Source organism: Leptinotarsa decemlineata, unplaced genomic scaffold, assembly GCF_025532065.1.
Source record: "Leptinotarsa decemlineata unplaced genomic scaffold, Ldec_3_MD MMD2_tig00004307_RagTag_RagTag, whole genome shotgun sequence".
In the NCBI taxonomy this organism is placed as follows: Eukaryota; Metazoa; Arthropoda; class Insecta; order Coleoptera; family Chrysomelidae; genus Leptinotarsa; species Leptinotarsa decemlineata.
Genome location: NW_027412606.1, coordinates 5000180 through 5025876, shown reverse-complemented (window position 1 = coordinate 5025876; position 25697 = coordinate 5000180). Strand labels below are relative to the sequence as shown.

At 34.9% G+C, this 25697-nt stretch overlaps 2 protein-coding genes and 1 long non-coding RNA gene across 6 annotated transcripts in view; 2 read left to right on the top strand and 1 right to left on the bottom strand.

Annotated features, from left to right (window-relative positions):
- The first annotated feature begins 9458 nt into the window (after positions 1 to 9458).
- LOC141483815 (uncharacterized) lies at positions 9459 to 10639 on the top strand. Its single transcript, XR_012466302.1, has 2 exons — positions 9459 to 9644; positions 9705 to 10639. It is a non-coding gene; the product is annotated as an uncharacterized lncRNA (long non-coding RNA).
- Positions 10640 to 15294: 4655 nt separating this feature from the next.
- On the top strand, positions 15295 to 24335 carry LOC111503019 (uncharacterized). 3 transcript variants are annotated; one of them, XM_074178822.1, is made up of 5 exons: positions 15295 to 15457; positions 15514 to 15594; positions 19351 to 19485; positions 21540 to 21812; positions 21902 to 24335. In XM_074178822.1, exons 1-4 carry the CDS (start codon positions 15310 to 15312, stop codon positions 21797 to 21799), a joined length of 624 nt encoding a protein of 207 aa, XP_074034923.1. In that variant the 5' UTR covers positions 15295 to 15309; the 3' UTR covers positions 21800 to 21812; positions 21902 to 24335. The 3 variants fall into 3 exon arrangements, with proteins under 3 accessions (XP_074034923.1, XP_074034922.1, XP_074034921.1); XM_074178821.1 differs by having other exon boundaries at positions 21540 to 21828; XM_074178820.1 differs by lacking the exon at positions 21902 to 24335 and having other exon boundaries at positions 21540 to 21887.
- Positions 19728 to 25697, bottom strand: part of LOC111503018 (uncharacterized) — a 32054-nt gene continuing 26084 nt past the window's right edge. For both annotated transcript variants that reach the window (XR_012466345.1, XM_023157217.2), the window contains exon 2: positions 19728 to 20609. Coding sequence is in view for 1 of the 2 variants with exons in the window: in XM_023157217.2 (XP_023012985.2) it covers positions 20183 to 20609 (427 nt within the window). In the remaining variant the exon portion in view is untranslated. The remainder of the gene's footprint in view (positions 20610 to 25697) is intronic.

Genomic DNA, 25697 nt, shown 5'->3' with positions numbered 1-25697 from the left:
AGATTTTAGTTCCGTACTGGAATGAGGGCAATGCATGATCTCACCAAAATTATGTGAAGGAGGAATAGTTCCAAGGACCGAAGCAGCATTACCACGTTGTATAGCAATACTAATTCTTTCTATAAAAAAAGTGGTAGAACGGTGATCTTTCGTTGCTATTCTCCTTCCGAGTTCATGAACGAATAACAGAGACTCAGGCCAAAAACACCAAAAGTTTCAACCGCTACTGAATGGAACTGATAGTTGTTACCAAGATTTTGATATTTTTTTGGTTCAATTTTTCGCCAGATAATGCTGCGGTTCCAGCAGACTTTGAACTTTTGGCTAGATGTTTTATGAAACTGAAGTGAAATGAATAAAATAGAAAATTATACTGTGTATTTGTTTACTATTTATAAGAAAATATTACTTCAGTAGAATATACATGGCGAGCCAATGAAAACGAAACAAATGCGATTTCTTTTAGTTGGCGTTTAGGAAGTTTCCAACTTTGTCACTTCCATTCCATCGGCGGAGTGTGATTCAACCCTTAATTTTAAATTTGATTAGGGATAAAGTGATATTTCGTTCGAAAGGATATTGATTTCAAACGCTTCCTTTTTGCTAAAAAAAGAATGCTAGGCTTTTTTCACTCTTGAGACCAATTGAGCTATAGTTAGCATGGTGTTCAACAATAATTGTTTCCCTTCTTCATTTACAATGGAGGACTTGTAATGAAAGAACAATAGCAGTTTCTGCTATTATCTGCCGTTGAGAGTGAAATTGATGACTTATTAACTAAATTAAAGATCGAATTAATTGTGTTTTTGTATCATAAGTACTATTGGGTTGAAATGAGGTGAGTTTTATCCATAAACATTAATTTTGAAAAAAAAATGTTGAAACAATATGAGCAGGCAATGTGTCCCGTCAATACCGTAAAAGTGCCGTAATGAAGCACTCTGAGATCGCATCTCTATATCTGTAGAATAGGGAGTGTGAGTATAGACTCACAGCACTTAGACCACATGTGATCCATTATACATCCTCCCGAGAGGTTGTCCTCCTAGGTCATCGTCCATCGTGTCCTTTACAGGAAGGTGAACAGGTCACTAGGAGACATCTCCTTTATATTGGCAGGTGTAGGCCAAGACTCGCTGAACACACACTCTCTTTGGCAACCTTGAGGTGTCTCACGGTGGCCTCCGCGAATGTTTTGGATGATGCAACGATATTACTGTCTTTGCGCGCCTTCTTCAACCTTCTTGGGGTTCCCTCCGTGGAGGTGCACATGTGATGGAGCTTTCATGTCGAAGGCGGAGGTCTTGACGCCCGCCGCAGGAAGTGCCCTTGCCGTTGGAGGTGATCTGCTATATCGCCAGCCTCATTCCAAGTGGTAGATTGGGGTGGACATTTCTGTTCATCTCCAGCCACCGCCTTAGATTGAGGTGAGCACTTATGTCAAACCTCGGGATTGTTTTTGTTGTTTCTGTTGTTTCATTCATGTGTGTTTCCACGAGTAGCAAGGGAAAGAGTTGGTCACCTCTGGCAGAGCCCCGAATTACCAGAGGTAAGCAGATTACAATGAGGTTTCGCCCAGTTCCCCAAAAGGATCGTTCGTGACCGTATATCATCCTGCGGATGTTCAGCTGTCGGCACGATTCCTTACACCTTAGCTTGGGTAGGCTAGTCCAGGTGGTATGTTTTGCAAAGGCTTTTGGAGAGTTTTAGTTTCCCTCACCCTACTTATTTCTGCCACTGACCAGGAGTCCGGCGACCCCTTCCGTAAGGCCACATTGGTATTCCGGATAGGGCCTCCAGTCCCTTGGCCGTTCTTCTATACCCTGGGAACGCGCCTGATAGGTAGCCCAACCCATGGGTCTGAGATCGCATATGCTGGACTTGCTGACAGCAAGGGCGTTAGGGTTTCAGGCGCCTCGCGGCAAGCCGTGCACCTTGTGTCTATAACCTCTATATCGGTGAACTAAGGTATTAAGCACAATCTTGGCAGGACATAATAGTTATTCCAGATGGTTCTGTCATTTAACTGAACCTACGGTGAAGGTAGTTGAGGAAGATGGCTATTTTCAGATTGTATTTAGAAATATTTATATTCTAGTACAGAGAATGTATGTTTGTTGATCTACAGCTTTGGTTCTCTCACAGATACGTTTATCATTAAGGCTAATATTTGTGATGCACTGTTTGGAACCTTTGGTGTAGTAATTAATATTACTGGAGTTTAATCCCAACACCCAACCGTTATTTTCAACACCTCGACACGTGTTTCAATCACCAATTGATCATTTTGAAGATGACCAAGTGATCATCTTGAAGGTGATCACTTGGTGATTGAAGACACGTGTTTCAATTACCAAGTGATCAATTTGAAGATGACCAAGTGATCATCTTGAAGATGATCACCTGGTGATTGAAGACACGTGTTTCAATCACCAAGTGATCATTTTGAAGATGACCAAGTGATCATCTTGAAGATGATCACTTGAAGATGATTACTTGCTGATTGAAGACACGTGTTTCTATCACCAAGTAATAATCTTTAATCACCAAGTGATCATCTTCAAGATGATTATTTGGTGATTGAGACACGTGTTGAGTTGCTAAAAATAACGGTTTGGTGTTGGGGGATTAAACTCCAGTAATATTCAAGGTTAATATTCTTCAGGGATCTCTGTATGGTCTCCAAAACTCTTTATATTTGTTTGAAGGTGGTTGACAATGTTTCTTGGTGAATTTAATTAGTTCGGACTTCCATTGTCTAATACGACATGATTTGAAATCTCTGAATTAACAAATGAAAATAAAAATTAAAAGAATAGCTGGTAATAAAATTATATCAATAAAAAACCCCTGAAAAAAACATAAGCAAAAAATTGAAAATTGAACAATTGAAATGAAATAAAAATTGAAAATCAAGTTACTTCACGACGTTTCGATTGTTGGTATCCACAATCATCTTCGGGTGATGACAGCATAACTGTTCAATTTTCAATTTTTTTGCTTAATTTTTATAGTAATTTTTTTCATGTTTTTTTATTGATATAATTGTTATTTTCAGCTATTATTTTAATTTTCATTTGTTATTTCAGAGATTTCAAATCATATCATATTAGACAATGGAAGTCCGAACTAATGAAATTCCTCTTTATTTTGTTTATCAGTCACTTACAATACAATATACTTTGTTTTTTTGATGTCAGCACACTTGTACTCTCATACAAATGAACCTGAATGAATTTTCGTTGTAACCAAGTAGAATTAAATACTGAAAACCCAGTAAATGCCATGTTTGTTGTATATCATGATATCTAAATTTCTTAGCACAATCATGTTGCTGGAATACCAAAGATAGTTAATGCAGCTCCTCAGCAAACAAATTCAATCACTTTTGTTATATAGCTCACAAATATAGAGCTCCTTCCTCAATAAGACTCCAAGGTTTCTAAAATTTTACCCAGAAAATATTAAATTTGTCTAACTAAAGACTGTGACATCATTAGCGACTTCGATGGGAGTCTTTTGACATACGTGGACTACTTTGAATGGGACAAAATAAAAATTGATGAATGAATGAATATTTTTTGAGAAAAAGAAAAATTTATCTTATTTTTTTGAACGACAGCGTACACCTCTGAGGCAATATATTTAAAAGTAGGTTCGAAATAAATATCAAATGAATATAATCTAGAACTATTGAAATCCAAATTTAACTAGTTTCAACAAAATATTTGGAAAGTACGGTTACAGTTAACTTATTCATCTCGGAACAATTTTGAATAACTAAACAGAGTTGTTGAAAAATAATGAATGCATGGAAAAATTTCAACCCGAGAAACATCAAATGTAAGTGTATTTTCAAAAGCTGTACTACCTTATTGAATCGATTGAAAAATTTCAATTGAAAATTTTTCATTCTCAGCAGAATTAGCATGTGTTAATTGTCAAATTGAATCTCTAAATCGAATGTAGGCGGATAACTTTATATCACATCAAATTATCAACACATTTGCTTGTCCAATTTTGAAATATATGTACTATTTTCCAATCTTCATATTTATTTTGGCATCAGTTGAATCTAAGAAATTTATGGAAGTGTTAATTTCAAAGTAATGAAAAACAGATATGATCAATAGTACATGTATGTGTAAATTTTTGTTTTGTTTGAAAGCAAATTTGAAAATGACAGTCTGAAAAACAGAGTGAGGATGTACTTTCTGAATTTATGAGATCACTCATAAATTTTTTTTTCTGATCCTATTAACCGTAATCCAAAGTGACTGAAACACCGTTTTACTAAGTATACAATTTGACTGTGATTTTGTTGGATTATAAAATTTTTGATCTACTGAACAAGATAAAATTGTTGGCATTTTCACCTTTCATAATCTGGAAAAAAAATATGAAAATTGTGATGGGAACTTCATACACGTGTAGAAAGGGCAAACTTTTTACTTCACTCCGATAAATTACGGCGTAAATTCAAAGTATTTTTCACAAAGAAAAACGTTTTATTAATCAGTAACTTGTCGTATATAATGATTTTTGACTATCAAAAAAAGCGCCAAGAGATTATAAAATACTTAACGTTTCGAAGGCTAAAATCTGCCTTTGTTTTCAGAGTTGGACAAAATTTAAGTTTACACGCAGTTTTTCCCAACTTCCTCGACAGATGGCAAAGTAGTTTTGAAGTGGGAAGTATGGTCATGTTGTTTATTGACTTTTGAAACATTCGATCTAGTAGGTACAAGATGTTCTCTGATATCAGTCAGTTGCTATTTCGACACTAGATATCCATATTTTCATCCTAGACGGAAACGATCAATTTCTAAGGAACTGTTCGAAATACAATCCTATCCATATGTCACCCATATTTGGAATAACGCAATCGAGAAACACGAGGCTGATTGTAGCTGAAATTAGATGTTTGTAGTTACCATTAAACACATCAAAAATGAATGAAATACAGTCGAGTATTTTCCAACTGCATTTGTAATGAATCAAAAAACAAAATTTCAACTACAAACGATGCTGATGAATGTAGTAGAGTTCATTTTTTGGTAGTCTAATCAGTTACTGAGGTTACTGAGAAAGCACTATTGATATTATTCAAACTACGGAATACAATTAATAATAGGTTAGGTTAGGTTCTAAATTTATTGTAGTTTATTGTAGTAACAACACAATATTAATTTATTTTATATTTTTTTGAAGTATAGCAAAAAAGTTACGATAACAAGACTTCAAATCATAAAATAACAATTGTCCTCAAACTACCAACGATGAAGTTGATTGTAGCTGAAATGAGATGTTTGTAGTTACCATTAAACACATCAAAAATGAATGAAATAAAATCGAGTATTTTCCAACTGCATTTGTAGTGAATGAACAAAAAATTATTTTTTTTGCTTTTGAATCACTACAAATGTACAGTAGGGCATTTGATAAAGCAATTTGTAGTCGTTGAAAAGTTCAACATTTTATACAATTATTAATAGTTTTTAAACGAATGCTATTGTATGAGTTAGTCTTGTTATTGCAGCATTTTTGTGATACTTTGAAAGACTATAAAATAAATTATTATTGTGTTGTGTTAGAATAAACTACAATCAATTTAAGTAAATTGATGGATGTAGCCATTACTACGTGGTAGGAAATCAAAATGAAGAAAAGATAAAATAAACTTTCTATGTTTTTACCACTTTCATTTGTTACTAACGTTAATGCAGATTCGTCCTATACGGACATTTTCAAACTTATACAATATACAAAAAAGTTTATTGTATAAGTTTGAAAATGTCCGTATAGGACAAAACTGCAGTAACGTTAGTTACAAATAAAAGTGATAAAAACATAGAAAGTTTATTTTATATTTTTTTAATCAATTTAAAACCTATTTCAAAACTTTCTTGCGCATTGTTACTCGTATGTCGTAGTTTGAATAGTATCAACAGTGCTTTCTCAGTATCTAGAGGTGCTTTCGAACTGGGATGAAAGTAACCAGGTTCAATTCAATGCCACAAAAACCCAGGCATCGGTTGTCTCCAAGAAGATAAATGTCTCCGAACTGGAGACTGTCAGGTCAGACAATTTCGCCTTCTGCTTCGATAAGTTTGTTGGGGTTCAAAATGAACACGAATATGTCTTGGCACAATCATGTCGCTGGAATTGCAACGGCTGCTTCTCCAAAGCTGTTCTGAACCAGTAAACTGTAGACACCTCAGTAACTCTGATGCTTTATATAGCTCTGATCAGACCTTCTTTGAAGTATTGTTCTCATGTATGGATCTCTGCCCAACACATAACCTGAAGTTGCAGAAAAGAGACATCCGTCTGATTGGAGACGCGAACATCACGTGCATCCTTGATAACCTGCAACATCCAAGAAAGGTTGTAGATTTGTCTCTTCTATAGATCATTTCACGGTGTTCCAGTGCTTTAGCACATTTGATTCCACCAAGAGCGGTACATATCAGAAATACGCGACGAACTGTGGCTACTCATCACTTTGAGGTTCAACTCAAACGTTTTTCCCCTTTTTTTGAAAGCGCAGTAGTCGTATTACACCCACTTAATGCGTGTAGAAACAAAATGAGTGTTTTTGAACAAAATGAGTGTTTTTGAACCAGGATACTTATCAAAACTTTTGAAAGAGTATATTTTTGTTTTTACATTTCCTTTGCCTCCTTTTTTAAAGAGAACATTTCTTGTTGATGAGATAATGTACGCTCAATTAAAATTAATTATCTTCTCCTATTTTAACTGCAGTTTTTTCAGGTTTGAGTCTACAATTGATGTTTCAATAATGAGTACATCCGCATAACTTAATTATTTTTTAATTTAGGAATTGCTTATAAGTGTTATTGAATAGACAGATATTCAAATAATGAAAAACATTATTGAATACAATGTGATAGTTATTAAGAAATGAAAAATTATTGTTAATTATGTATTTATCAACATTAAATGAACTTTATGTCGCGTGTTTTTGACTGACCTCAAATAATGCTCTAATTATGTGCTCTCTGGCCTCTTATCTCGAAAACGATTTAACGTATAAAACTTTTTTGAAATAATTTTTGAATATCAAAACCGAAATATTTGAGTTTCATGCAAATCAGCTCATGATTGATGGTATCGAATGCTTTAGAAAAATCTAGTAAAACCAGAGTACTAATCACTTCCTTACCAAGTCCCTCAACAGTATGTTGTGTAACAGTAGCAAGAGCTGTATCTGTACTGAAGCCCTACCTAAAACCATATTGCGATAGTGATAACAGATTATTAGTACTGAAATATTAATCAATTTGTGACTAAATAACTCTTTCAAAAATTTCACTCATGACCGGAATTTTGAGATCATATCAACTGGCTGGATCATTATTCTTGGGATTGAGTTTCCCAATGGCAATTTTCTACAAATCTGTAAAATATGAACGTTTTAAACAACTTTTGATGTTATTCATCTATTAACATAAACGGGCTACAAAGTTTCAATATTCTTATTGAAATATTATCCAGCCCTGAAGCTTGGATTTCAGTACCATTCGAGATTTCATGGACAGCTTCTTCGGTAGCGAATCGAAATGAGAAGTTATTCAGTACGGAACAAAAATCTCGTCAAAACAAGCCGAGACATGTGTATATTCATCAGTCTCCTATGAAGATTGATTGGCAAGTGATTGATACAACTTCTTTTTCAGTGCGGTCAATGGACTCATCCTTGCCCTCCAAATATGAGCTGCAGTCCTCATGTTTTTGGTTCCCTTTCAGTGGAAGAGCTTCATGGAGCAAGAGCTGAATTGATCACTCTACGAAACCCTTCATCACTTGAAAGTATCGATTGCCGCTTGAGGAATGGTTTTGATGCAGATTCTGTGGAACATGTTCTTCCTTACAAATCTGTGGACAGTTGTCCTGAACATCTTGCGAACAAAATTGGATTAGATAATTTAGGGAACACTTGCTACATGAATAGCATTTTACAAGTGTTGTTCATGATGGAGAATTTCAAGAAAGAGGTTTTAACGATGAACGAGAACGAGAATGTTTCCTAGTTATCCACCAAACTCAAACAGTTGTTCATGCAGCTGCAGTTTCGTAAGAATGTATCCACCAACCGATCTCCTGGAATCTTTGAAGTCCACTAGATACTCGTTAGGACAACAAGAGAATTCTTCGGAATTATTGAGGTTCTTGTTGAATACTCTTCCTAAGCAGGAAAATAATAATAATAATATTAATATTTTTGCCATAATATTAATAATATTGCCATAAATATATATAATATTTATTGCCATAAAATTAACTGAGGACATAGCACGTCAGGGGTTATAAAACAATGCATTAAAATGTATGTACATTGACAAGGTTACAATACAATTCATTGACTAAGTAAAGTAAATACAAGTACGCATAAATACATCTACTAAAATTTATTGTAGTTTAAAAGTTTATGAGACAATTACCTTAAGATCCATTATCAGCTGTTGAAACTGTAGGTAATAATTTTTTTCTTTCAGATACTTTATGGTTAGAAGTCTGAATTTTCTCAGGTACTGAGTATTTTTTATTTCAGTTGGGAGTGACTGATATGCCTTAATGGCTTTATGGCTTTATAGTGGGTCCCTTCTCATAAAATGATGTTGTGTGTTTTGATATACTGAGGTAGGTTCTTCCTCTAGTATTTATTGCCATTTGTTCGGAATAATGATCACAGTTCCTTGTAAAGATGTGGTAGTGTTTTTTTGCAAAAGTTACTAATTGAAGAAAGTACAAGGAAGGAACGGTTGATATAGCAAGTTTTTTGAAGTATGGTCTACATGTTGACCCATAAGGTAATTTTAACATAAAGCGAATTATATACTTTTGAGTTCTGAATATTCTGTTCGCCATAGTAGATGTGCCCCAAAAGATATTGCGCTTTTGAATAACAGATTGAACATGTGCCTAGTAATATACCTTCATGCTGTTCAGCGAGACTCTGGAGCCTCTAGAGACACCCTACATTTTATTCTACGGAAGAGAGGACATTGGCAGATCAAGATCTTTAGATGATGTCGTGCTCCAGGTTTTTCCGGGTTTTCCTGCCACTGGAATCAATCAAATCGGCCCGGAGCACCAATTAATTTTCGTTGTTGTTTCATAATTTCGTAATTTATATCAATTTCTTTTTTTTGTACATTAACAATTTCAACAAAAAAAGCAAGATTTATTGATTTAATATTTATCGCTATAAAAAAAGTGGAAGACAGAGTTTAGTAATAATTCAATTTTATAGCATAAATAAAAACAGAAGCCTTGTTTTGACAAAGATTTTTTCAAACTAGCATGGAAACTTTTCCACAAATATTTTCTCATAAGACGGAATTGTAACAGTAGATCGAAACAATCACCTGATAACTAAAGGAACTATTATTGACTCATCGTCTGATGGCGTTGTTTATTATTTCAATTAATTATTACCGTTAACTATTAGAGAATTTTCGTTCAATTCAACTAGTGGTATATTTACTCAATAAACGAAACGCTAAAACATAACGGGATCCAAAGTAACGTTCTGCATCTTTTCAAACACGAATCACAAAAGACCGGTGCATGTGGTAGTATATACACATAGTTTCGAGAGAAAATTGGGTTCAAAAATGGTAAGTCATAATCCGGAAAAAATAAAAATGAATGTAGGTACATCATACATTCTTTTTTAGGTTAGATCAGTCGTATTTGTACTATTTATTTTCTTTCAAAATAATGAAATCGCCACTGAACAATTGACATTGGTACAAAATCCTATAGATAAAGTTCAATTGGAAAGGAGTACGACAAGAAAACCCACTGCACAGAACGAAATAAGAAATGAACGTCAGATGACGTTTTACGTACCATACGATAACCACCAACAACCTTCATACAATACTGATAATAACGATGTTGGAAAACGAATTATCAAAACTTATAATAGTGATGTTGGAAGATTCAATAGATACTCATCCACGTCGGGTACTTCTAATGAAAACTCAGGAATGAGGTATAGAACAAACAATGGTGAAAGAGCCAGACAAACAGCAATGTACAATAATTACAAGTCTGTAAGTAGCGATCTACAGATGAGAAAATATAGTCAAAGAAGATACTCAACTCTGAAAGGTGGAAACGCAAATCTCAATGGATATGTCAGACGTCCTGTTAGTGCCGGATTTTATCAAAAGAACTTATATCGGCAAGGACCACGATATTCAATTAGGAAGAAAACTACTAATCGCAGTACTAAACGACCAAATTCGAGGAATCCTCATAAAAAATTCAAGCCATCTTTTGTAATGATGTAGTTTGAAATTTTCCTCAGCGAGGCATATGATTTTCAATATATAGGAATTACAGGAGTATTAAAGTATAACTATAGTAAAACTATTGCTTTTAATATATAGGTGAAAAATTTCTAACAGCAGAAACTTTATTTTCTAAAGATGTTTCATAAATTAAAACACGTGGAACAGACTCACTCTTGTCCAAACATTTGTGCTACATTCCTATTTCACTTCCTAATTTGAAAAGTTGATAGATTTTTTACTTTGAAGTTTACTACTTGAAATAATTCTCATCACAATAATTATAATCAGTTGAATAGTTCAACAAAAAAGAATTCCAAGTATAAAACTTCTGAGTGGCCTTAAAAGAAGGACATGAAAATTCTTGGTCAATCGATTATTTTCGTCAAGTAAACCAACAAAAATAAACAACAAAACATGAATATTTGTTTATGAAATGTGCACAAGGAGAAAGCATGATGTATGGATATATTCTACATATATTCATAATATATTTGAGATAAAAAAGAAGGTAAGTTCATTTAATATTTTCATTTGGAAAAATCACATCGAATTGATTTTGTGGATTGTAGTACATTCCACTATATAGTTACGTTTTTCCCCGTGGGTTCACCAATAATAAAATTGACTACACTAAATAATCAAACTTAACTTTATTTCACTAGAAATACAACAAACAGTTCAGCTAAAAATTTCAACTATTATTTTAATGTCTATCGCTTTACTAGATCACTTCGCGTACCGCACTGTACCGTCCACTTGACTGTGTACTTGACTGTATCGATACGCTCGCAGCCAGCGTTTAAAAATCGTAATTGAATTTTCGCCAAAGTTCCATCGACATCTCTAGCATGACTCTCGCTATTTCTCGAGAGGCAGGGATCATATGGGCATCCCTCCGCTCTTAGCTACGTCACGTTTGGTTTACGGTTACCAGTGGTGGCCGACGTTATTTTCTTTCGGGAATGATTTACAACACTTCCCCCTTCCCCGAAGTTGTTCGCCCTGAACAACATTCCAAGAGGGAACATCACGACCCATGTAAGGACTTAGCCTCTTTATGTGGACAACTTTAGGCTTGCTTCTGGGTGACAATTGGATTCTGTACACCAGATCTTTCATCTTTTTGATTACCAAGTGAGGTCTTTGTCATGGTCTCACTTGGGACACAAACCTTTCCGACGTTGAGGTTGGTAGAGCCCCACTGCATCGCCCTCTTTGAAGCTCACTGGTAGCGACTTTTTGTCAAATCTTATTTTCATCCTGTCGCTGGTAAACTGTAATTTGGTCCTGGCAAATTTGTGTACAATTTCCAGTCTCTCCTTCAGGTCATTCACATACTCTAAAAGAGGTACCTCTCTATCAACACATCTCTACCAATACATCTATTGGAAGTTTTAGTTCCCTACCAGTTAACAACATGGATGGTGTATAACCTGTCGCATCATGTTGGGAGTCTTCTTTATTACCAACAGAGTCATCATTTCCTTCCATAAATCCGATTCGAAGTTGCGGCCCTGATCCGAGTGTAGTTCTTGGGGTACTCCGTGTCTGGCAATTACGTTCTGCAGCTGGGCTTCTGCCGCCATTTAAGCCTCTTGGATGGATTAGGCTACTACTTCAGGCCATTTGGAAAAGTAGTCCATCGCAACCATAAGGTCTTGTTACCGAATGTGGTCATAGGAAGTGGTCCCAAAATGTCGACTGCGATTCTCTCGAAAGGGCACCCACTGAGATACTGCTTCAACTTTCCTCTTTGCCTTGTCTTCGGACCCTTTCTCGAATAGCACAGGTCACAGCGCTTATACCACTCTTCCACGGCAATTGACCCAATTGTACCTCTCCCGCACTCTCGCTAGAGTTCTATTTACTCCGAAATGCCCTCCAGTGCGACCAACGTGAAGCTGTTCAAGGATACTCAGGATACACGTCTTAGGAAGGATCATCTTGAATCTGTGTGTTCTTTCATCCGGGCTTTCCCATTTACGGGTCAGTAGGTTATCTCGAATGCTCACGGAGTCCCATCGAAGGGAGAGAGTAACCCTTTTCCTGCTGGACGTGTCGATTTCGACAAAATAAAGACTTGAGTTGTCTAAAAAACAAACATTTTGAATTCTTTGTGCCGCGGGCGACTCTTTTTGTCAACAACGAAATGTCCCATCGGCAGGCGGAAAGATCAAAAGGTTTCAGTGTTTTGTCTGTGTTTTTGCAAACCGACATTATTACTGTATGGTGGGTATGAATTTAGGTTATCGGCATTAGACGATCTATTTTTATTCATTAGTTGTATTAATGTTTATTTCCTTCCTTCCTTTGTAGAACATGAGCGGAAAAAAGCAATGGACAGTTGAAGAATAGAAAATAGTTCACAACAAAACATGCGACTCGAAACTGAAACAAGTGTTTTGTTTCTGTTTTTGAAAAAGAAATTAGTCGCAAGCGAGTCTGTTTGGTGGAAATACATCGTAAATAATGTAATAGTGTCACACAAAGTCACACACCAAAACAAAATAGTGAACTGAATAGTTGCTTGTTGCTGTCGTCGACCATTTTCACATAGTGAACTCTGTTTATAAAAACACAGACAAAACACCAAAACAATTTAATCTTTTTGCCTGCTGACGTGACATTTCGTTGTTGATAAAAACGGTCACCCGCGACACAAAGTTTTCGAAATGTTTCTCATTTTAACAACTCAAGTTTTTGTTTTGTCGAAATTTACACAGTTACTGTTTTGTTGTGATTTTTTCTTGAGATGTCTTTGTTGTGAACTGGATTTCAATAGATAGACATTAATAAGCATAGGAAAATATCTAATTGATTGATTTAAATAATTATTTAATTAGTATGTTCATTTTTCATTACTTATAGTTCATTGATTGTATACAGTATGAAACAGCCAAAAGGAATAATTTTTTTTTCAGTTACTGTGCTTATTTATAAAAAAACATGAAACCGGCAACCCAAAATATTAGGTATAGTATTACATCATACATCATGCGTCAAAATTTCAATTCCAAATTCAGTAGCTCTAAAATGAGGATCGCATTTCTGAAAAGAAGATAAGTGCTTGTGATAAATCTGAAATAAACACTTTTCTCATTCACCAAAAATTCTTGTGGGCTTGTGGGCTTTGTAAAAATGTCTTCATTCTCTACTCAAATATTTAATCATTTTTGAATCTGATGTAAACATTTTATGCACGACAAAATTCGTTACAAGCGTCAAAGAGCCAACAGCTAATACTGTTTAGTTTTTGATAACAAAAACCGAAAAACCACAGAATATCAAAGTACCAGCGAATACAATCGTGCTACACGTATTCATCTGCCCACAACATGACATTGGGAAGTAACGAAATACATAAACACATTATTTTATATAAAGTAACAATTGATATTACAGTGGCGGATCTGTCCCTCTAAACTCTTCAACTCATTTAACTAGAATTAATTTTGGTTTGGCCCGGCTGCAGTTATAGTGGATTGCACTTGACTCTGACCACCATACAGTAACCATCGGCTGTTTTGGTGGACTTTCGTCTTTGGGAAGTGCCTGGGTGGCTCATCGGTGTCCAACCACTGTCCTGAACGTCTCCTGTTGTCGTAGAGGATCCATTTTTCATCACACGTGACGATACGATCCAAAAAAGGATCGTTTTGGTTACGCGAAAGCAAAGAAGAGTGAACCTTGAAACGTGGCAATTTCTGTCGATCGTTCAAATCGTGGAGCACCCACTTTTCGAGCTTTCTGACCTTTCCAATACGTTTTGAGCCATCAAAAACCGCATGGGAGTTGACGCCTAGTTATTCCTCTATTCCACGCACTGTTTGTAATGGGTCAGTCTCCACCAGGGTCCTAAAATCTTCGTCTTGGATTACTGTAGGTCGACCACTTTGTGGCATATTCCTTCCAAATTTAACACGTCATAGTCGTGATTGAACTCATGTCCTCCTGCTAAAAGATAGCTGGCAAATGTGGAATTAATACTTCTATTCAAGAAACTACTTACATGATCTTTAATTTGTTTGGAAAAAATCCTCCTCGTTTGGCCAACATAAAGTTTTGAACTTTATTTGCTTGAATTGTTATTTGTTCTGTAAGCCACGTCCAAGCATCCCTTTTTTGAAAGAAGAGCGGTATTATTGGTGGGCATTGAATGAAATCAATTTAGCGTTATCAGGAAGAGTTACGTTTTAAATATCATTCACTAATTGATATGTATTATTTATACTAAATTGCGGGCGGCTTGAAATTAGTATAGGTTTGAATTAATTTTGGAACCGTTATAAACGACACCACACGTCTAATCGGGAAATTGGTTTTATGTAATTTAATGGGAGAGTTTGGGTGGTCACTGCCCTGCATTTATCACTTCCATCTTCCATTCATAACCAGCTCTATTGTCTTGAGGGTTTCCTTTACCTCTCTCCCTCGTACAGAGTTGTAGGATCATTCCTCAGGTTATGGAAGCTTCCTAAATTTAAGGAAATCTAGAGTTTTGCCTGTGAAGTTGTTTTTATCAACTCAATAACCCTTCGACCTTTATCTGCTCACGAAAAAGTCGCTTCATTATGAGATTAGCTTTTTGTTTAATTGATTTTGCAATTTTCATTTCTCTGCATTTCATTAGTTCGGGCTTCCATTGTCTAACATTATATAAATTGATTTGAAATCCCTGAAAGAATCTGTAAAAAATTAAAAAGGTTACAATGAAATAAAATACAAGCAACAACCAAAAAATTGAACTATTAACACGGGACGAAATTAAAAGATTACAAGCCAATTTACTTCACGACGTTTCGAATCTATCCACAATGGCCTTCGGGTGATAACATTTCTCTATTAGACTGAATTTGATCAATAGGTTCTAATTTTAATATATTTACAGCGGCATGTTCATTATAATTAGAAGTACCTCTCAGAGCCAGCTCCATTTCAATTCCTAAACATTCTATGCTTGCAGAATTAATATACGGGTGTTATGTTACAACAGAGGCCTTTCTCACTACGCTCATGGTTCATCTCCTTTTCTTGTCCTATTAATATATTATGTAAACGAGAGCCTGGTTCGGTCAATTTCGTGCTGCGCAACCGTTCCAATGACAAATGTCCAAATCGACAGGAATTCAGTAACTTAACAGTAAAGTTATTACATACTCTTTACTATAATTATTTCATAATTTAGGTACCAAAATAAGATTTGCCAATATGAAAATTCAGACTTTAGTCTTCAGTGTTGCTTTGATATTGTGCAGTTTGAAATCAGGTGAGCTTTGCAACATATTATTATTGTTTATCCAATCTATTTCCATTCAACAACATAATGAATGGTCAAGTGTGTTAATTAATACCTATGTTTCTGGGAAATTTCGCTACTGATATATTTTTGTTTTACCACTTTTGCATACATCTTACCTAGTAAAATAAGTTTACGGGTTTATTGATTTCTTTCATTGCAAGAATGAGAAATGATCAGTAGCGGCACCACTACGAACACCGTTAAAGAGTCTTAAAGGTGTTTAACATTTCTTTTTTCATTTATTGAAATTGCGTCCAGAAAATAATGATCTTGATAAAAAAATGCAAGTTATTGGACAATGAAAAGTACAGCCTAAGTACAGTATGGTTTTTTCAACCAGACATCACCAGAAGATGGCAAATGAGACTTTGCCGAAACGTTGTGAAAATAATTCTTATGGGGATAAAATAAACAGAACACGGAGCGAAACCCGAGAAAACAGCTCATACTTTATCCGTGAGAATCTTCGAGTTAACATATATATACAGTGTGTCTCACTTCTCATGGAAACACCCCCGTATCTTCCGTAATATTCGAGATAGAACGATGAAACTCTCTGGACTGATGGAAATGCTCAAAATGCACCTACCACCTGAATGGGGTTGGACAAAGTGATGTACACTTTCCGCCACTCGCGATGTAACAACCCATTTTTACGGTAAAACATATTAGGGGGTAAAATAGGCTCAAAATTCCTTCAGAGTCGTGATCAGGACTACCAACTTACTACGATTACACTTTTTTTCCTGAAAAAATTTCAGTCCTGAAAATTCCGAATTTGTTTCACTTCTCATGGAAACACCCCCGTATCTTCCGTAATAATTGAAGTAGATTTTTTTTGGTTTTGACATCAAAACATGAACGAAATTGTTTAAGAGAAACTCGACTTTTGTTTTCACATAAATAATTTATTTTTTATTTTGTTGTCAGAAAAGTTATTCCTTCTCAATAAGAGAGAAAATGGTAATTTTGTTAGAGGAACGGAAACATGTAATCAGTGAGATTTTAAGATGGTTAATGTTAGTTCATATTCTCATTTTTCCAGTATTTAAAAAAAAACAAAGATATTTTGTGGCGAAAAATGTTATGTAGTTTAAAATTCTTTCGAAGTACTACTTTCAAAATCACATTTTCAATTAAAATAAAAACAATCAATTTCAAATGATTCAACTGTTGACAATTTTATATTTTCGTGCCTTCTATGAAATTTTCCTCCAATCGAACACATTTTTCTATGCGCCTTCTATTATTTCCTCCAACTCTTCTCAGTTCTCTAGGTGTGATTTCTCTACACACTTATATAATTCTTGCACGGAGATCTTCCTTATTTGTTGGCCTATCCTTATAAACTTTATTTTTCAAGTTTCCCAATATAAATCCAGTGGAGTTAAATCTGGGGGTTGTGGTGGCCATACTACGAGAGGGCTATTGGGTCCTATCCATTTCATAGGTAAATTCCTATTCAACCAAATCCTTGTTATGCCACTATTGTGAACTGGTGAACCAACTAACTGAAATATCATGCTGTCTCACATCCAAAAGTAGTTCTTCCAACACATCGGAAAATGCATTTTCGAGAAAATCAACGAATAGTCGTCCGTTTAAATTTTGATCGAAAAAAAATGGCCCGATAATATTTTCGTTCAGGATACCACACCACACATTAACTTTCTGAGATATTTGGTCTCTACAATTCACCACCCAATTTGGATTTTGTTCAGCCCAAAACCTCATGTTCTGGGAAGATACAACACCATTCGTGATAAAGGTAGCCTCATCACTGTATAAGATATACTTTAAAAAATTCCTGTCATTGAGATAATTTCCCTGCATCCATAAACAATACTCCATACGGCGGATTTCATCTCCTTCGTGCAAAGTATGTAAAAATTTGGGTTTGAACGCATGCATTTTATGCCTCTTTAAAACACCTCCATTCTGCGGCTCATATTGAGTTGAAGCGATAAGTTTCTCAAACTAATTCTAGGATCAGCTTAATGAGCCGCCAATATCGTATCATCATCAATATGATGTTTAACAATTTTTCCGTCCTTTGTTACTTAGCCGGTACTCACGAATAGATTATATATTTTATGTACAGTTCCAGGGTATACAGCTACCTCTAGCGGGTGTCTTCTATTAAATTCAGCGGCCGCTTCACGATAAGACCTCACCCCTTCACCAACAATTAAAACAATTCCAATTTTTGCTTGAAGTGACAGACGTGCCATGTTGAACTTTGTCAATCAAAATGAGCTGATATCAGTTAAAATGGGAACTTCAGAAATATAAAAATATGAACAGGAACTCACGATCATAAAACAACTGGAAAACGGGAACAATATCCAACACAAATACAGGAACAATAAACATAATGGGAACAAAAACACGGCAGAAACAACAGGAACAACGGTGATTCAAAGAACAACAATACTAGAAACAACAAATGCAATGAAAACTGTTCTGGGGTTAATACAACAAGATCTTTCAACAATATTGTCAGGTCGACAGTAAATATCAATGAGCAACTGTTTTCCATGGTGATTTCAGGGCACCGCATGATTCAATGAAACTGATGTAATTCAATCCCTTCAAATGATTTCAAACAACAATTCAGCAAGTAGGTGAAATAATCTAAATTCTACCTGTCCACCTGACAGTTGTTTCGGTGTTGCAATGAGTATGAAGATTAATTTTGTTTCAGATGGTAAAATGTTTCCTCAATATTTTGATAAAGGGCCCCGCACATTTCTTATGAGAAATGGCTTACCTTGATTTTTGGCGAAATTTTGATATGTTGTAGTTCTTGATGTGCTGATTGAAAGTGTCGACAGCCAAAGCTCAAAGTACAGTTTTCGAGATGTGAACCTTTGAATATAGATTTTTTCCATTTTTTGCAGTTTTTGCTCATCAATTGAGAGCCTCTCACTACTGGTTGGGATATAATTTGGATGGTCAGCAACCAGAATTAGTTTAACGAATAATCTTCAGTTATAATAGATGCGGCTATCGATAATTTTTCATACACTGCTTTACACTATCTCGATAATCTGAGAATGTGGTGCTGTGACATTTTCCTCAGATAGGCTCAAAATTGATGATAGCATCTCACAGCATCTGTATCTTTCATACCTGAGAGTACTCTGCAGATAGAATGAAGGGGTTCAAGTATTGGAAGCGAAATATTTTGCGCCGTAATATGTTTTACCGTAAAAATGGGGTGTTCCATCGCGAGTGGCGGACAGTGTATCCAACCCCATTCAGGTGGTAGGTGCAATTTGAGCATTTCCATCAGTCCTGAGAGTTTCATAGTTCTACCTCGAATATTACGGAAGATACGGGGGTGTTTCCATGAGAAGTGAGACACACTGTATATATATGAATTAGGTACATATATTTTTGAGGAATACTTCAAATAAAATGAAGTGAATGAAATGTAACTTTCCTAGATTGCTGGTGAAAAACGTTTAAAAGGGAAAAATAAATTTCAATTCGTATGAATTAGCTAGATATAAAACTTTTTATTATTTCATATCTCTCATAATGTAGAAGGTTGAAACCCAGAAAGAATCTAAGAATATTTGTTGTAATTTTACGTGTATCATTAGCTGTGGAAGAATTTTAAAAAGTAGAATATACGATGTACTACTATGAAGTGTTTCACGTGATGTTTGTTGCATATCTACAAGGAATACATTCTATCAGAAATCAAATATTTTGCAGGTTATTCCCTTGAATGCTACACGTGCAATACCACCACACTTTCAAAGCCTACTGATAATCCTTGTAAAGGATTGGAGACTGTAACAAAATGCCAGGATCCTGCACAATGTTTAACTGCAACTTATTTGTACGAAGGTAAAGTATATTTAATATAGCGCGTTCATGAAGTAACGTATACATTTATATTATTGGCTAAAGCCAAGATATTATTGAAAACTGCAAGCAGACCGATTTTTTATTTTGATTCAAGGTGGAGTGGGGTAAGTGCAGATTGGTTTTTATAAAGTTAGATTATAAACCTATACATTTTCGAAGTGTAACAGGAATACGTTATATCGCTGGTGAACAAAGCATTACGTAAGTATTGTTTCGGAAAATTTGTTATCACTGACCCCGTTTTTACTTTTATACTCACATAATAACAGAAAATTTCACTACGTGTCAATAATCCGCACTTTCCCGTCAAAACGGGGCCAGTTACAAGCATAATGAAACCTTCTTTACGGGGCAAGAGCGTAATTCATAACAAATCTATATTCAACTGCTTTTCGCCGCATTCAGTTATCTTGCTTGGTTCAGAGTTGTTTTCTTTGAAAAATACAGACATCTTTTGGTGGAATTTTCAGCAAGGGTTTGGTTGATTGAAACGTCTTCGTATTGTGGAATATTTAAGCAAGCTCTTTTGTACTCGTAAAAATGCAGTAAGTAAAAGGGAAAAAAACTCTTAAACAAAATAAACTAAGTATGTACTTATACTGCCACTGGTCTCAAATATTTTTGCCTTCGAAAATTATTAATGACGGAACAATGTCTTCAGTAGCAGAAGCAGCAATTAACACAGATATTTTTTCACTGCCAGGAGCGCTAATAGTTCGTTTTCAAACCCTAACTCTTTGATTGTATTTTCCAACAATGTGAAGTATGTGTCAATTATGAATGGATTACTATTTCTTTTGCGGGCTACTTTATCGTACTTTTGTGGCTTCTTTATCGACAAATTATTTCTTTTGGCGATCCCAAGACACCAATCTTCACCGGGGGTTCCGTCCTTGAAGGGACGGAAAAGGATTTTGATTCGACCCCACGTCTTCCCTTTATATGGTCCATTATTGTGTTTAATGGTACCTATACCATATTGCTTGCTAGCTTCATAAGCATTAATACGTCCGCCTTTAATATCCCCAACCGGTTCTTCTAGCGATTCTCTCGAATAATCACCTCTGTTGGTTGTTCTAACATAATCGCGGACCATGGCAAACCTAGAATAAAAACATTAATAAATCACAAAAAATCAAAATTTCTTCATCAAAATTTCAATGGTCATTCGAAGCTGGGGCAAGAGCAGACCGATATGCAGTTTCCCCGCCACTTTGGTCTGCACAGGCCCCAGATGGTAATATCAACGGGGCAAGAGCAGAGTTATGATTTTTAAGTACACTTATGAAAAAAGCTAAATATTTCTATGTCTGAAATAGAATTCAAAGTATATTCTCATGTACTTATCAAAATTTACAGCCTTCAACATAATATTGTCCAATTAATAAAATAACTGAAACATTACTTGATTGTTTACCGCTGACACCTGTTTCTGTCGGTTGGTTAAACAGACGGGTTCTTCAATTTCACTGCGCCATCTATATTAAAGAGGTAACAGCAACCGCTTCTCTCTTTCTACATGTGAATAACTGTAATTTGATTCATATAATAATAAATATAGCCGCACCAGTTACGCATTTACCCCACTTCATGTCACTATTTATTGAATACAAATTTGATATATACCTAAGGGTGACCCACTTTCCAGTCATGAAATTACCCATATTTTTAAATGGAACACGTTATTAGTTTTTAATGATTACCAAGCTGATTAAAATAATATCAGAAGTTGTGTCAAGTTTGCAGTGGGAGGGAGGGTAGCATTACCGTCCCGACTTCTCACGGAAAACATCGTCATATTCAAACCAATTCACATAAAACAGTGATATAAAAATTGATTGGGTCATTTTTCAGTTTATCGCGTTAGAAAAGATACTTTGGACGCTTTGAAAATATGTTCATCAAGGTTCACAACTTTCACAAAAAAACGTCATTTTATAGCTTCAGAAGTGATCTTATTAAATCTCAGTAACATTTACGTTGTAGATCACATAATTTTCCACAAAATTAATAATTCACACACTCTTTTACAGATATCAGTGCCAATATAAAACGATATACTACAATAAAATCCTGTTATGCTCTCATGAATGGTCAAGAATGCGACAACTTCCTGAAGAATTTGAAGACCATGAGTGCACCATCAGCTAAAATTGAATATTATGAGAACAAGTGTACAGTTTGTCAGCAAGGGACAGGAGGGCCCTGTAACAGATCTTCTGCAGTGTTGATAATCCCATCTACCAGTATGCTTCTCTTCTTCGTCTCTTATATGTTGCAGAAATTATTTTAAATACTCAAAAAGGGTAATAAAATAAAAAGGTTAGGTATTTCAATTTTTTGTTACTGCAGGGGAAAATAAAGTTAAGGGTTGCAAGATTTATATTTTTTCTAGGAATATAGGATAGTTTGTCATGTCACACGGTCGGTGTAACGAAACCAAAAACAGTATGAGGCGTTTTCAAGATATTTTTCTTGTTTTGAACCAGTGACCGCTATCGACGTAATGGATGAAATAAAGTCCTTGAAAAACTCCAAAAGCTTCGACATATTCGATACCAACTCAAACCTTTTGAAAAAACTTATCGATGTTGCTACTCAGCCATTTACAAGTTTAATAAATATATGCCAATTGTAAAATTGATTTAGGGTGGTACACTTGTATGGGTGGTATTACTGATTACCTACCTGTATGATGTACCTGTATAGCATAAATAGCATTAGTTTTGAGAAGTTTCTAGTTTTATCTTCCTCTTGAAGATGATCACTTGGTGATCAAAACACATGGAGACAAACGTAAGAGTATGACCACGTGTTTCACACATCGAATCAATAATATACTCTTTTTTGAAATAACGTTGTTTTATGGTCGCCACTAATACCTTTTTCGTTGGAATCTTTTCGGGTATTTCCATGTCATGATTTCGCGTGAAATCAACACTATCTGCTTTTTTTGTGTTATTGTTTGGTATTGTAGCCAATAACCGACAATGATACGAAGCGTTATCTATAACAATAACCGAATTTGGAGGAATATTTGGGAGAAGCTGCTCAGTGAACCAGGTTTCGAATAAAGCCGCAGTCATATCTTCGTGGTAATCAGTAGACGAATCTTTTATATTTTTGGCCGACAGAAGAAAAGCGTTAGGTACGAAACCACTTTCATTCCCGGCATGCAAAATTATAACACATTTTCCTCTTGAAGAAGGTGTCTTCAAAGCACAATACTTGGTTTCGTCTACCCAGCCATATTTGACAACATCATGGGTGTCAAACCAAGTTTCGTCGAGGTAGATTATATGTCTGCTGGATTCTCGGTAGCTTTTCATTTGCCTCAAATATTCTTGTCGGAGTTGAACAATGCGTGTCGATTCCATTATGACCATCCGTTTGTTCAATTTTTTATATTTGAAACCGCAAGACAATAAGACACCTCGTAGAGTTTCTAAAGATTTGTAATTGTAATCGGGATAGTCGAGTAATTTATACCCAATCATTTCCAAGGTTAGCACTTCATTTTTTTGGTGTATACCATAAATTGTTCGCCAAATCACATCTTTTGTAGCACCATTAACGTTTGCTAATTTTTTATTCCTTTGTTTTCGTTTCATTGTATGGTCAACGACATCCTCTATTTTGATGACTCGAAGAACTGTCGAACGAGATAGTTTCGTTAACTCGCATATTCTATTCACAATAGCATTCTGTGAAGTGTGACAGTTTTCCTCCTTCAAGCATTCATGAATATTTAAAATTACTCGCTGAACTTGAACATGTAAGTCCTTATTTTCAAATTCCGGATCCCTGTCGATTGACACAGATTCCTCACACGTAATGTTATCATTTGTTTCAAAAGGTCTCCATTAAGCTATATCTATTGTTGACAAGTTAATTTGTATATTTAGGTATATAAACAGCTAACCCTTGTCTTTAGATTCAGTATCAATTTGCTTCTCCTGAAGATGCTAACCTTGTTAGCGAAACGCGCGTCGGGTGCAAAAAATATCAGTTTGGTATTAGGGTAATTGATCTCTAGAAAAAGTATTCAAAAATCGGTTTGCAAAACCACTCACTACCTCACCTAACCTCACGAATACACGGCACTGATAAAAAAATATTGTGAAACGACAAAAATTAGTATTCAGCCAGTCCATCTAGCCGAGCCTTCACTCCTCAACTACATTTGATAGCACGTTTACTAATTATCTGGGCGACTAGGGGCCACAGGCAAGAAATGTTTATGACTGTACTCATCTTTTTATTGCCGTTCCAATTGGGAATGGACAAACTATACCTGTCCACTAGTAAAACCAAAAACTAAATCAGAATATTCTAACTGAACAATGATGTTCATTGTCGTACTGACATTTTTTGTCGTTTTTACAAATGAAAAATAACAACAAACCTTATCGGGTTGTTGGAATTGCCATATGGCAGATGAAAAGGGATATTTTTAGAAATATCGATATTAATATGTTTGTCTTCAGGAAATTATTAAATGTTCCGCCATTTTGTAGTAGGCGAAGATATTTTGACTTCATATTCTAGGGTTGTGAAGTATTTGTCAGGAGCTTCAAAATGATGTGTCACAAGACTCCCTTTCCATTTAATTTTTTTTCCCAGATGCATTAATTTCATTATCCCAAATTTCAATTTTCTGAGTTGTCCCGTTCAAAAAATAAAAGGGGGGACATTAAAAAAATGATTTGAAAGTTTTTCGTCGGTTTGTTTAATTGTACCAATTATATATGAAATCAGTCAAACTAGTTCAATGAAGATGAGTATTTTTATTACGTTGTGAATATCTTGAATAAACTTGACCTGAATTGCTTGTGTATTTTATTTTTCGGCAACATTGTCAACAAAAATCGTGCTTGGCAATCTCTGTCAAGGGCCACATATAAATAAAATAATTTCCTGTTGAGAAATGAGGGAAACGTTAAGTTCAAATACATGACGTGTTTACAAACTTATGCTGTAGTAATGAGTAATTAGGTGAAAATGAATATTTTTAAGATCGTCGCCATGAATTTTACTGCCATTACGTATTTGACCAGAAATTAGAGTAGGGCTCGAAATCACAACCTGCTTTAAACGAATTCAATTGGATAGTACTGCAGAAACAGTGCGTGATAACTAAGTAACACGGATGCATTTGTTTCATGTGTTTTCAAAAATTATGGAATGATGGAATGTTTCAACTTTCCAATTATTATACTCTTGCTTGGCATCTTCGAAACAGGTAAGATATTCTGTTTTATTTTTGAAATTATATCGTATGCCCTTGTTTCAAGGGAATGTCGAAACTTTGCAGAAGTGCTCAACTCGCTAATCGAGTCTTATAGATTATTAACAAAATATCTTATGGACATTTTGAAACATTTTGATTAATATGTCATGAAGTGATGGATATTCTCAAAATTACAACATGATTCAAATAAAATGAATAAAACCTTTATCCAAATTTTTCAAAAAGGTTTTTTTTAATAACTGTGCCACTTGTTATATTTTAATTTTTTTTTTATTTCATTTATTGATTCTAGAAGTTTCTGGAATTATATAAAGTCAAAAAACAAAATAATTCAAATATACTTCAATCAGTATTTTTTACGATCAGTCAGCTAATGCCGGAGAAAGCTTTTGTAAATTATTTTCATTTTAGGAATGAATACATTCACCACCCTCTGGCAAATGATCGTCCATCAATGCTTGAAGAAAGTAATAATAATAATATCGCCTTTATTATTTCATAACCAAAACAAAAAACTCAACATAACTTATATATTCAACTCACAATTGAAAGGGCGAAGTGCATATTCCATAATGAAATACATCACGGAAAATATTTTTCCACTTAACCCTGAAAAGAGAACCAATAAAAAGAAAAGAAAAAACAAAAATAAAACTGTGATTGTTATATATAATATTATAATATAAACACCTCATATAAAGAGTTTACTTTACCTATTCCTTACAAGATATCAATAATTTGATTTAATTTCAGTCTAACAAATAGTCTATATTTGTTTTGAACTTTGTGAAATTTTTTGAGGAGGTTGGTGACAGAATTATAATTTCGAAAAATTTGGAAGTAGCTGAAAGACTGCCTGGACACTTCTGTTTTGAATTTTGGCATTGCAATCATTTTTATATTGAATATTCAATTTATGGATATCCGTAAGATATGTGAT